This window comes from Patella vulgata, chromosome 7 (genome assembly GCF_932274485.2).
Source record: "Patella vulgata chromosome 7, xgPatVulg1.2, whole genome shotgun sequence".
Taxonomy (NCBI): domain Eukaryota; kingdom Metazoa; phylum Mollusca; class Gastropoda; family Patellidae; genus Patella; species Patella vulgata.
This window is the reverse complement of record NC_065885.2, coordinates 39,695,898-39,709,317: the sequence shown is the minus strand read 5'-3', so window position 1 is coordinate 39,709,317 and position 13,420 is coordinate 39,695,898. Positions and strand designations below refer to the sequence as shown.

General features: G+C 32.2%; 1 protein-coding gene across 2 annotated transcripts in view; it reads right to left on the bottom strand.

Annotated features, from left to right (window-relative positions):
- LOC126828393 (calcium/calmodulin-dependent protein kinase type 1) overlaps positions 1–13,420 on the bottom strand; it is a 179,057-nt gene continuing 165,637 nt past the window's right edge. For both annotated transcript variants that reach the window (XM_050558175.2, XM_050558176.2), the window contains 3 exons: positions 10,741–10,819; positions 9,725–9,812; positions 1–9,521 (listed from right to left, as the gene is read on the bottom strand). In XM_050558175.2, the coding sequence (XP_050414132.1) occupies positions 9,450–9,521; positions 9,725–9,812; positions 10,741–10,819 (239 nt within the window). In that variant the 3' untranslated portion in view covers positions 1–9,449. The remainder of the gene's footprint in view (positions 9,522–9,724; positions 9,813–10,740; positions 10,820–13,420) is intronic.

Sequence of the window (13,420 nt, the reverse complement as noted above, 5' to 3'; positions counted from 1 at the left end):
CTTTGTGACCGTTTTATTCGAGTGGCTGGTTATCACCTAAATACAGCATTTGTTTTACATTTATCAATCCATATTTTAATAAATGATTCATACTTCTTGCAACTACCTGTGTTTATATGCATGTATATAAGCCAGGGATAGAAGAACATGGCTATTAGCCATATTCCATTAACAGTATTACTTATGTGGACACAAGTTGGATTTGTTACCACAGCAACATTTTTAGAGGGGGTGGGCTTACAAGTTTCACTATAGTTCCTTACAGTTACCTTCAATGAAACCAATTTGCAGCTAGTCTTCTTGTATACTGGCCAAGGTTTCCAGAAATAAATGCCTTTCATCTCAGACTTTCCAAGAAATAGGGAAATATTGGCATTTTGAGACATACAAAGTGTCAAAAATTGCCCATTTTGTAGAAAAAGATAAAAGAAAGTCAATTTTTGAAAAATATTTCAATATTTTGAATATTTTTGATGTGACTTGTTTGTAACTCTTTAAATTGTTTTGCAGAACTCACATTTTGACAAAATTAAGAAAGAATCTTCAATTCTAGTTCAAAAGGCCCATGGACCTTTTTTGATTCTATATTATAATAATGTTGCAAAAATAAATGTGAAGCCATAAAGAAAATTTTTTTAATGATATATGAACTTATAAAAACATATATAGGAGGCAGACCACCATTAAATTTCACCATCTCGGTACCCAAAAATTGTAGTTTGTCAATTTATAGCAATTCTCTCTCTGTCTCTTTTCTCCCTTTTTGCATGCCCATTTTTGTTTATTTTTTTGGTAAATATTCATGATTTTGAGGCGGAAGGATAACAGGGTTATCAGGTTGGCTACGGTGATATGTACGGCAACTACATGTAGTTACATGTTTTTAGTATGCTTCTTCAAGTTTGTGTATCTCAAAATTTTGGTGGTCAACCTCATACAAATTTTAGCGCAAAGACATGACCACTTGTTCCTCTGTCTGTAGTGAAAAGCGTTTAGCCTAACGAAAATTTTGGGAAAAGTTGGAGGTGGGAAAAGAGGCCAGAATTAACATTGAAGTCAATGGGGAAATTAATGGTGGTCTGCCTCCACCTTAATCAAAATACATCAGGATATTATCTCCCTTGTGAAAGCTTTTTTTGTACCTTAACCTCATAAGTTGTTAATGTAAGGTATTATTATTATTATATATGGATGAAGTGAATAAATCTAAATCTAAATAAACACAACCGAAACAATTAAATTTAATCTAAAATCATAAGCCTGTTTGAAGAAAAAATCAAAAATGTCAAAAAGATTTCAGAATGAATCCCACCATAACAACCTCAATAGATTGAGTGAACAATGTGGCTATTGCGGTTAGTGTTTCACTGCCTGGCAACATGTCTTTTGATTTTTTAAGACTATTTGGCAACACTTCCTACAAAGATAGATAATTACCAAAGTGATTACCATCCAACAGAATCAGGATCACTCACGCCAAAATAACTATATAAAATTCTCACTTGGAAAAGAAATGGAATTGTATTTGTCTCATTTGCACTTTACTTTGGTCATTTTCATGTGGACGTATATTGTCGTCGCCCTTGTCTGTTTAACTCCCTTAGATCTTGGTTCCTGTCGATATTGGCATGTATCGGACTGTAACTTCATGGATTATGGCCCCTGATTGTACGAAAAATCACGTTTTTAGCGTGTGGACCCTATAGAGGTCACAATTTTTATCTGATTTTGTTGAAATTTGAAATGTAAGTTTATAACCCAAAGATCTTGTTTCCTTTCGATATTCACACATATCGGACCGCAACTTCCTGAATTATGACCCCCGATTGTACGAAAAATCACATTTTTTTTTAGCTTGTGGACCCTGGAGGTCACAATTTTATTCCGATTAAAAAACATTTGAATATATCTCTGTTACACCTTAATGACGGTTGAGTTTGAATTTCATGAAAATCGAACCAGAACTGCCGGATAAAATGGTTGCCCCGCGTACGCAAACAGTGTAAAAATATGGTATATCAAGGTTTTGATGAAACTTAAAATACATGTTTATAACCCACAGATCTTGGTTCCTTTCGATATTTACGCATATCAGATCGTAACTTCCTGAATTATGGCCCTTGACTGTACGAAAAATCGCGTTTTTAGCTTGTGGCCCCTCTAGAGGTCACAATTATTATCCGATTTAAAAAAAACCTGTTAGAATATATCCCCGTTACACCATAATGATGGTTGAACTTGAAATGCATGTTTATAACCCAAAGATCTTGGTTGCTGTTGATATTTGCGCATATCAGATCGTAACTTCCTGAACTATGTCCCCTGATTGTGCAAAAAATCGTGTTTTTAGTTTTTGTCCTTTAGAGGTCACAATTATTATCTGATTTACAAAAACATTCAAATATATCATCCTTACACCGTAATGTTGGTTGAGTTCGAAATTCGTGAAAATTGGCCGAAAAGTGCCAGACCAAATGGCTGCCCCTCTACGCAAATAGTGTAAACATCTGATCTATCAAGGTTGTGGACCCTCTAGAGTTCACAATTTTGTTCCGATTTTAATGAAACTTGAAATGCATGTTTATAACCCAATGATCTTGGTTCCTGTCGATATTCGCGCATATCTGATTGTACCTTCCTGAATTATGGCCCTTGATGTTACGAAAAATAGCTTTTTGTTTAGCTTGTTCTCTATCCATCTCTTACAAAACGTGGGCATATCCTGCCTGGCAGCCCCTGGTTATAATTCTATTTCATTTCAATGGTAATATCTCCCTTATAGTGACATTTCTGCTTATTCTTCTTTGTATTCCAGCTGCCAAGGGAGCTTTACCAATTTGAACATGGGACCTCGGTTTTATGTCCTATCCTTATGACAAGATGCATTTTCCTCATCAACCCCACAGGTATCAACCCTGACAAATGAAAATTGGGCTGTACAAATCCAGATTGTTCTTCTTGAACCAAGCAGAAATTCTACCCCGGAAACTTCAACCATACAACCATCACACCATTGATAATTAATCAACTTTAAAGACGTCAGAACACCATATTATTTTTTTCAGACAGGTTTATTAGTGAAAATAGTTATCACGAAAAACATCCCCTTTGTTGAGACATTCTTCAGATAACTGATATACATAACTTGTGTTAAAAGCGTGCTATTAGATTTCAAAGTGCATAACTCTGTAATGACAATAACGCACACTGTTTATAATAAAAAGTCTGTCAAAAATGTCATGGATTTAATTTGGTCATTGTTGGATGGACAACAAATTGTTTCTAGCTGACAATTAAACCTGAAATGGACCAATTGGATTTTTAAAAAAAAAAAGTACATATATATTTCATGATTTATATGATAATAATACTGAAGATAAAAGAAACTAGAATTACAATGAAGGGGACTCATGTAGACCGACATATTATTGGATTGATGAAAAATATTGTTTCAATTTCAATTAGCAATGTATGTAAATGAATTTCTTCAATTGGATATTCAAATGTAAATCAATTTTTTTTTAGCAATCACCAGTAAATATATTATGCATTACAAATAGAAACTTTACTTACTAAAAGCTGTCAATATTTTAGAAGATATTCTGTACTTAATACATGATCTTAAATAACAAACCTAAATTCAGGATATATTTATCTATTTCTTTATTTAGATAGTTCAAAGTTGTTACATCAATTATTCCCTTTTCTTAATACAGTATCCCAAAATTATATTCAAAAATCTAACCCTCAACCTAGCTATGTGTTATTAGATAAATATATAACTACCTATTGACTACTACTTGAAAACAATGATAATAATACATTAGAAATCATTATATTACAATATTACTGGTAGCTATAAAACCCAACATGTAAACAAAGAACTAATCAGTTGAACAACTTCCATATTCTCCACCTATAAGGAATCAATTTGTTTTTAGTTTAAGTTTGTATTTTGATGTCTATAAATCAAATTCAATAAATGTGTTTTGAACAATCATGTCAGAATTCAGATCTTTAATTTAAATGAGGCTGATTTAGAAACAGGAAGATGGTGAGAATTTACGTTAAGATTCAGTGAAACAATTATGCACGAGAGAAACACCACAAGTTTATTTTTATCAATGCATTACTTCTACAACTTTTGATAAAGGCCAAACAGAACTTTTGTAATTCAAAATTAAATATATTTTACCTCAATAAATGATCTAAAACAGAATACTGGAATGTTATGATATAAAATTCAATACTATCCAATTTGGTTGAGCCAGTAAATTAAGTACACAAAATATTTATAACTATAAGAGATGATTTTAAAATATACACCAATTTTTTTTAAACACAAATATAAACAACAAATAAATGCGTAGATTTCGAACATTAGATAATAATAATTACATAAAAGAATATACTGGATTTAGAGATTATAATAAATGTTATGTAGAAAATACATATTAATATATACCAATATATATATATATATAAAAAAAAAATAGGGATTATATATCATATTAATATAACACCTCATTCTAATGGTTGTTTCAGAAAAATGGTCAGATCAGATATTAACTACTTCATGGGGGTAATCTCTAATATAAACTTTGTGCGTTAATTGTATGTATAAAATATCATTTTACTAGTGATTATTCAATCTGATTAAAACACAGATCCAATTTTGTTTCGTTTTTATAGTTTAAAATTTCGATTTTACTTGTCTTTACTACACTTGGATCTGGAAGCGTTGTTATTTAACTTGTGTTCTGCTTGAAATGAGGGGTCAGCCAATCAAATGGTCTATCGAATCGAGCGTTTGACTTTTTTTGCGCGGAACTGTGGGTAGACATTAGCGGCAATAGAAATCAAAACAAAGCAAAAGTAGATAAAAAATACATGGCGGTCGCTAATTGGTTAATCGAATGACTGACGTAATCAGGTCAAATGTCGCTTTCTTGATACCTGACGTCATAGAACGTGAACTCCCACTATAACTTGTTAGATCTACATGTAGTGTAGGGAGAGAGAGAAATGGGGTTTAACGTCCACTTGACACAAACTAGGTCATTTCGGGACTAACACATGGTTTAATTTTTATTTCAATAATTCACTTGCGCGTAGGGGTCTTTAGCAGTGGGAGGAACCGGAGAAAACCCACGAGGTGGGACACCGGGGAATCAAAACCACGCCAGTTGACTCAATGACAGACTTTATGGTACAGCACGCACGTGACATGTAGTGTAGGCCATCGAAAGTATAAAAAAACGAAAAGAAATAAAGATCTATATTTTAATTAGATTGGTGATTATTGGGACAAATCGTACTTCAAGATTCCAGGAATCTTTTCAATCTCCCAACCGACAGACAGATTTTAATCGTTTTTCAATTTCGTAGCATCTAGTTTTTATGTATTTAGTAGTTTCTTAAGACAGGTAAATTTCTCATTTTAATGATAAATGTCAAAATCAGGAACTTAATTTTTATGTTTGTCTTATAAACAAGCAAGCTATTAAATAGAGGATGATATGTTAATAAGATTAAATGATAACTATATTCTCACTTTAACAAATCCTTGAACACAGTCGCAATCTTAATCAAATACTTCATTATCATAGAATTAATAACAAGTGGTTGCCACGAAGCACCATTTTGCAGGAGCTGAACAGTACAAGCTAAAAAAAAAAAAAAAAAAAAAAGCAATTTTTTGTACAATCAGGAGCCATAATCAAGAATATTACAGTCCCAGATCTTTGGGATATAAACACCTTTTAAGTTCCATCAAAATCGGATAAAAATTTTGAGAGTGTCTACAACCTTGGTATTACATGCTTGTTAGGGGAGTAGCCATTTTGTCAGAGAGTCTCAGTAATTTTGATGTGAGCCGTAATTATGGTGTTCCGGTGATATATTTGAACTTTTTTTAAAATCAAATAAAAATTGTGACCTCTAGAGTGTCCACAAGCTAAATACGTGATTTTTCATAATATCTGGGGCCATAATCTAGGAAGTAACAGTCCAATATGCGCCAATATGGAAAGGAACCGACATCTTTGTGATATAAACATGCTTCACGTTTCATCAAAATTGGATAAAAATTGGGACCTCTAGAACTTGAAGGTCCACAAGCTAAAACCAAGATTTTTTGTATACAATCAGAAGTCTTAAACCAGCAATAATCGAAAGGAACCAAGATCTTTGGGTTATAAATGTATATGTTAAAGTTTCATCAAACTCTGATAATTTGTTTTTCGTACAATCAGGAGTCATAATCCATGAAGTTACAGTCCGATACATGCCAATATTGAAAGGAACCTACATCTTTGGGATATCAACCTATATTTCAAGTTACGTCAAAATTGGAAAATTGTTGACCTGTAGTGTGTACACAAACAAAATGTGAACAGACGGACAGGGGTGACAACAATATACGTCCACATGAAAATGTAGGCATATAAAAATATACACTATCAAATTAACTATTACAGTCATAGTTTGATTTTCTGTAATATATATTCCTATTTAAATACTAACATACATAAATATTATAAATTCAGTTAATATTTCATTCATGAGCTAAAATGTAAGTGTAGTCTGTAAACTCCTATTGTTGATGAAGGGATAGTTAATAGACCTTTTAATTTCAGTAGTTTTAGTCTTGATTGACTATTTGTAAAATTTCTTCAAATTAATTTCATTCAACCCATTTCTAAAGTATAATATTAATATATTGATTACTTGTTGCTTCCAAGCATCTACATGATACAAAACTCTGCTTTCAAGTTAGTCACAATACAACAGTGACTTTCAAGTTAGTCACAATACATCAGTTATGCTGAACTGAGACACCTTCTTATATAATCATTTGTAGTTTAACCATATTTCAGTTTTTCATGTAAATTTGATGGTTTGATTAAACCTGAATAGTATCAGCTGTACATTTTGGGTTAAAATTTGAATTTGTTCAGTCAATCAGACAAGAGTTAATTACTGTAAATAATTATTCTGAAAGACGGTTGTATCAATTTAAATAGAGAATATAACTAGAAAGGAGAGTTTCATTATTAATTCAGAAATATGATGATTAATAGAGGATTTTATTTTTTTCCAGCATATGCAATATATAATCCAACAAATTGGAATAACCTTTTAAAATAGGCAATTATATAAATACAAAAATAGATTATGCGTAAAAATGAGAAATTTTTTTTTAGATATTTCATATTACAGTATCACTCTTCCAACAATAAATGTGTAATAGTAGTGTGATTGACATTTATTAAACCAGAGTTGTTTTTTTTTTAAATATGAGTTTTTTTCCTACACAAATAGAAGCTATGTTTACAGAACAGTGTTTCCAAAATGTCTGAAGATAGATGATAGTCCAAATAATAACTGACTTTTCCTTATCTCAAGTGTACTTTTGGTTTTATTGATAAAATCAATTTGAATAGATCTTTTGAATAAATATCAAGCACACTATACTGGACTACAAAAGGAAAAGTGTACTTTTGGTTTTATTGATAAAATCAATTTGAATAGATCTTTTGAATAAATATCAAGCACACTATACTGGACTACAAAACAATTCCCCAAATAACAAAGTTTACTGTTGTGATACTATCAACAATAATAAATAATAAAAGATAATGTTTATTCAATAAAAAAGGGGCATATTTTAAATCAAAAAACTATTTGTCAAGTCACATACAAATCAGAAACATTTTTACATGTACATCCCCCCCCACAAAAAAAAAATCAATGTACACGTCTTTTCTTTAAAATTAATCTGATTATTGGGCTTATAGTGTACATGTACCTTTCAGCCCAAACATTCTAGAGTCAAAGGCAAATAAAGACTTTCGGATCATACAAAATAAAAAATAGTCTTATCAAAAAGCATATTGGTTCAAAAATGATTAAAATCACTCAATGCTAACATAAATTATGACTATCAACTTTTTATTGATTTCATGCTGCCATCTCTCTTATACTGTCTGTATGAACAAACTCAATTCTATCCATGAACATCATGTATAAGATGACCAGATTTCATCTCAAATGAGGAACTGTGGGAAAAACAAATCTGAACCCAAGTGGTGATGGATTAACATACATTTTTCAACATGCATTCACACACTAAAAAACAATTTTCAGATTTTATTTTTGTAAACTTTCAAGAAAGAAATGTATTAATAGCCTTCTGGCACATTGTGGCTTTAAATAAGAATACATGGTACAAAGTGTAATTTGATGTCAGTTTTTGATAAGACTGTGATCGTTGTAGACATGACTTTTAAAAGTTATGTGCAGTGACTAAAATACACAGTGCATAGACTACATGTATATACTTTTTATAATGTGATTGACAATAAACTATTCTTCTAATAAAAACAACATTATAAATACCTTTCTGATTAAATCTATTTTACCCATGGGCAAAATAAATCTAGATTAGCTATGAAGCACTTGATGTTATTTTATACCTTGTAACCATATTAACAGAGAAAGATATTATCTACTTATAGTGAATATGTTGATATTATGTCTATTCCAGCCAAATTATATATAATTTTCATGTTTTGAAGCCATAAAAATTATATGGCTGTAGTGATATAATAAAAGCCAAAGATGTTAATAAAAGTTTCTTGAGGAGGTAAAAATACAATAAATCAAGATATTTAGTAAAATTGTACTCTGACTATAGTTTTAAAATATAGCTCAGAACTAATGTTTCACAACCAAAACTAATGATAATATCTTAAAATTAAGTTGAAAATTTGGTTTCTGTATATTTCTTATTAATTAATTTATGAAATACAATTCATACAGATATATAATATATACATCAATATTTGCTATCTACCTCTACAAAATTCTTAAGTACAGACCATTACCATCTTTCCATATACAAGTAATTTGTGACGTACCTGTATACGTTAATATTATTAAAAGATAAATATTGTATATAATATAGGTATATTTCATGGATAATTTGACCCGTTCTTTTTTTTTTTTAAACCTATAAAATATGTAACAATGAATTAAGGATTATTTAATATACTAAATACCAATATATCTAAACTGATGTTAAATACCAGTATCAATCTAATATATATATAAAAAATGTATTTCATAACAATATGGTATTTACTATATTGGATGAAAAAACATGAAAATGACATTACACAAAATAATATCAAATTAGCAATAAAGTTTACAACTGACACGTGTTACAACACAAATTTCAATGTGCTGTAATGTGATGTCTTGTCGACAATAAGTTTTAAATCTAAACTGTCATTAACATACAAAAAATAACATTCAACATTACATAGTGTATTTGAGTTGGTTCAATACATCTTAACAACTTCCATAATAAAAACTTACACCATATCCCCAGAGACACTCTTCTATTAAAATGATATAATATGGTATTAATAATCTCGCTCTTATCTTTAATTCGCATCATCTTTCGTAAAGGCTAATTTTTTCATTTGTCTAATAACAGCTGCAGCATTATATGCTTGCTGAAATATAGAAAATAATCATATTATTGATAATTGAACCTACCGTAACAATAAACAGCTTACTTACAAGCAGGTAAAATAATTATTACAGATTGGAAATATTGTACACCTATAGTCTTCCAACTGGCCATGCTCAGTCTTTTGTCCCATCTGCGCCACTGGCAAGGGGAAACACTTCATATTATTATACACTTTATACTAACCTTCCACTTAGTTTTAGCAAAGTTTTTCTTCAACTGTGCACTGATGGAAGCATGGATGTTCTTATCCAAAGCTGCATTACCAGATATCCTTCAAATAGAACAGAAATAATGGCTAATCTATACAGGTCTATGTGGTTATTTATGGTAAATGAAAATATTCATTTTTCTTATGTCATATTTACTGCAGTACATGATAAATGAATTATTGAAGAACTGACAGTTTTCCATAATCATTAATTTTTTAGTATATTTTGTCAGATAAATATACATAGATTACATCAAATTGTAGAAATAGCCTGGACATATCTTTCTGTATTGGTTGTGTACTTGTCAGTAACTGTCATCTAAAAGTAATTTTTTTCTTTAAAAATCAATAGTTTCACTCTTTCAATCTTCTTGTGAATATTACTGTACAGAATGTTTAAGTGCATTACATTCTCATATCTCTACCATCTATAACTATTTTCCTTTCCAAAAATATCATAGATGCCATCAATGAATGACTGGTATTTCTTAATGAAATTAAAGACTCTTTATCAGTCAGAATGACACAGATGCTTTCTTTGGTTGCATAGCCCCAATTGTCTAGTACTAGTAGTGATGGACTGGAAAACCAACATTCAACAGTGTGTGTACTCGCTGCTGTGTACATGAAAGAACACTTAACAGGTGGGAAAACAGTTATTCCGGCAAAATTTCCCCGATAGCATACCTCATGGCATATTGCTGTCTTCATTACCCCAGTTGGTGCAGAAAGGAAAATTGTGCTGTATTTAATCAAGACACCTAATTTAATGTCAACTGCACATCCAACAAATATGGATTTACTTTTAAATATACCGGTAAACCCAAACCCGAAACTTAGCATGCAAGGAGAATAAACAGATGATTTCCTGTAGCTAATTTCCTGTTCACATGTTATGATATACGCCTCTCATTAACCCAATCTGTCTTAATTCATTCAAATCCCTTTGTAAGATTTTTGTGGTAAAATAAATAAATTAAGCTATTCTTACCACGGGTGAGCTATGGCTTGCTTACAAGTATTTCTAAGGTTAGGATCTTTACACATTAATTTTCGAATAAATTCTTTAGCTGAAATACCAAAATCATCAATGAACAAAGAATGACAGAATGCATAAAGTTGTTATAAATAAGATTAAATTAAATTTTCTGTCTTTTTATTACATATTGTCGCGTTATAATCATTCAAAATCTATGTCTTCCTAAACATTTAGTATCCAATGATTTCCTATTACACGATCACATCTTAAAAGTACGGTATGCGTATGAGAAGTATAGAAAATCTGTGTTCAGATGCTTGTGTTTTGTTCCTGGTGTTCAACCTCCACTTCCACCCAGAGTGATATCGCAGACAAGTTGTCTTGTTTTCACTTTTTATTATCTTAGCGCATGTGCAGGCGTCTTTCTTGTGGGAGGAAACTGGAGTATCCAGAGTAAACCCACGATGTTGAGAAGGCGGCCCTATCTCCAAGCCCCATACGCTCACACCAGGGATCAAAAACATGACCACAAGCCAGAGGTGACCGGCCAGCTAGAGGTCGAAGCTTGACACTCTAGACCACAAGGCCATCCCAACCCCACTGTTGGAAGCGATGTATGGTTTTATACCAACTAAACATCAGTGGCATATTTTCACACAATCTGGATGACAGATGGATGGACAGACAGACAGATGGGGTTGACCACAACATACACCATATTGAAATGATGATTGATGATCAATCTTGGTGCACCATGAAAAGTTGTTTCGGGGGAAAAGTAATTCAGCAAATAAGCAGATGACATCTGAATTATACTCGACATTCACACAATTCTGTTTGTCATAGAAGGTTTGTCAACATGTTGCTGCTTTGCCGAGGGGTCCATAGATTATTCCTATACAAATATCATGAATGCTTCCACCTATATAATAATTTCTATAACTATTTCTGAGTTTTGGGAATTCTTCCAAAATGCCAACATAGAAATAAGTTTACAAACTGTGTGATGTGTGCTGTATGTAGCTTATGATAGTAAATTACCATGTATAGGTATTGTTTTTTGTTTTTAAATAGTATAAACTAGAAAACATTTTCACACTTACTCTTTACCATATAAGGAAAATGGCAAATATGAATGGAAGTTGTGATTGTATCTATCAATGAGTCTCTAAAGACTAGTTAGGCCATATAAAAAAAAAAAATATTGTGGTTCTCAGATAATCCTGTGTCACTTAAAAGGGGCTGCATGATCCATTTTTATTTCAAAAAATAAAGATAGGTTGCCAGGCAACAAAACACAGTAACAAGTGTTGTCGCATATTTTTTCTTTTGTCAGTACGAGTAATAACCCATGAAGTAATTATCAGAAAACATTAGATTTTGTTTCGAGTGTTTGTCTCATGGCCTTAAACAATTTATATTAACTTTAGCCTCTAGAGCATCCACAAGATTTTTCCAAGTGATCAAGGGCCTTAACTCTGGCAGTAATTATCAGAAATCATTGAAAATGAATAGGATTCTTTGTCTCATGACCGTAAACACTGTGTATAAGTTTAAAGTCAATCATATATTAACCCTTTCACTGCGTATACCCGGTAGTACCGGGTATTATAAAATGTCAGTAAAATGCGCGTACCCGGTATTACTGTGTACTCATTAAAGCCCTCGCTAAAATTAGTACCGTAACTGCAAGTGCCATCTATTGTATTTTCTATACACTAGAACATATTTCCACGTGTTTCAAAACGGCAAACAGTAAAATGGCGGAGTGCATAGTGACAACGTAGACGATGCACTCTCGACGAAGTCGTGAATGACGTCTTGCTGACCAACACGTGGACAATTTCGAGGCGGGTGATACACATAATTCGTGTCCAGTTACTTGATAATGATAGTAGTCAGGACAGTGATTGGTATTATGAAGTGTGTGATTTGTGGCGCGACGTTCCGCCCATGGCTAGCTATGCCTCCCGTGCGTGCTGAACAAGCCCAATGTGAACACGATAGCCCTGTGTCTGCAGTAGATTCTGAAAATAATTCTGATGTTGATAATAATGCTGGCCTGCTGGATCGTAAAAGACGTAGGCAATTCCCGAGTCCCGAACGTGTAGATCTATTGACTAACTATATTGATAATGATATGGAACTTGGGGATGAAAGTAAAAGTGAAAGTAAAAACAAGGTATTGCAATCCGCACGTGGTCATGGCAGCGGGAGACATGATGCGAGTGTTCGTGGCGGCATTGCTCATGGCTGCTATTGATATTTTTGTTCATTTTATATATATCTATATCAAAATCCAGTGAAAAAAACAATATCTTTTAAGTATTTCATGGAGAAAAATTTGTTTTCGTGTTAGCTTTAGTGAGAAATGAGAAATCCAAAATGGCCTCCATGACGTCACGTGACTACATTATTATGCAAATTTCCAAAATTCTATTTTTTCCTCTTAGCCCAACCTCATGCCCATCCCAACAGACAAAAAGATTTTTCATAAAAGCTTCCATAAGTACTGCTTGGCATTCAGTTCCAACCTCCCTTTTTTTCTCAAAAAAGGGTCTAGCATAGGCAGTGGATTTACGTCTAGCATAGGCAGTGGACTTACGTCTAGCATTGAAAGGGTTAACTTTAGACTCAAGAGCTTCAACAAGATTTTTCAAAGTGTTCAAGGGCCGTAACTCTGGTACTAATT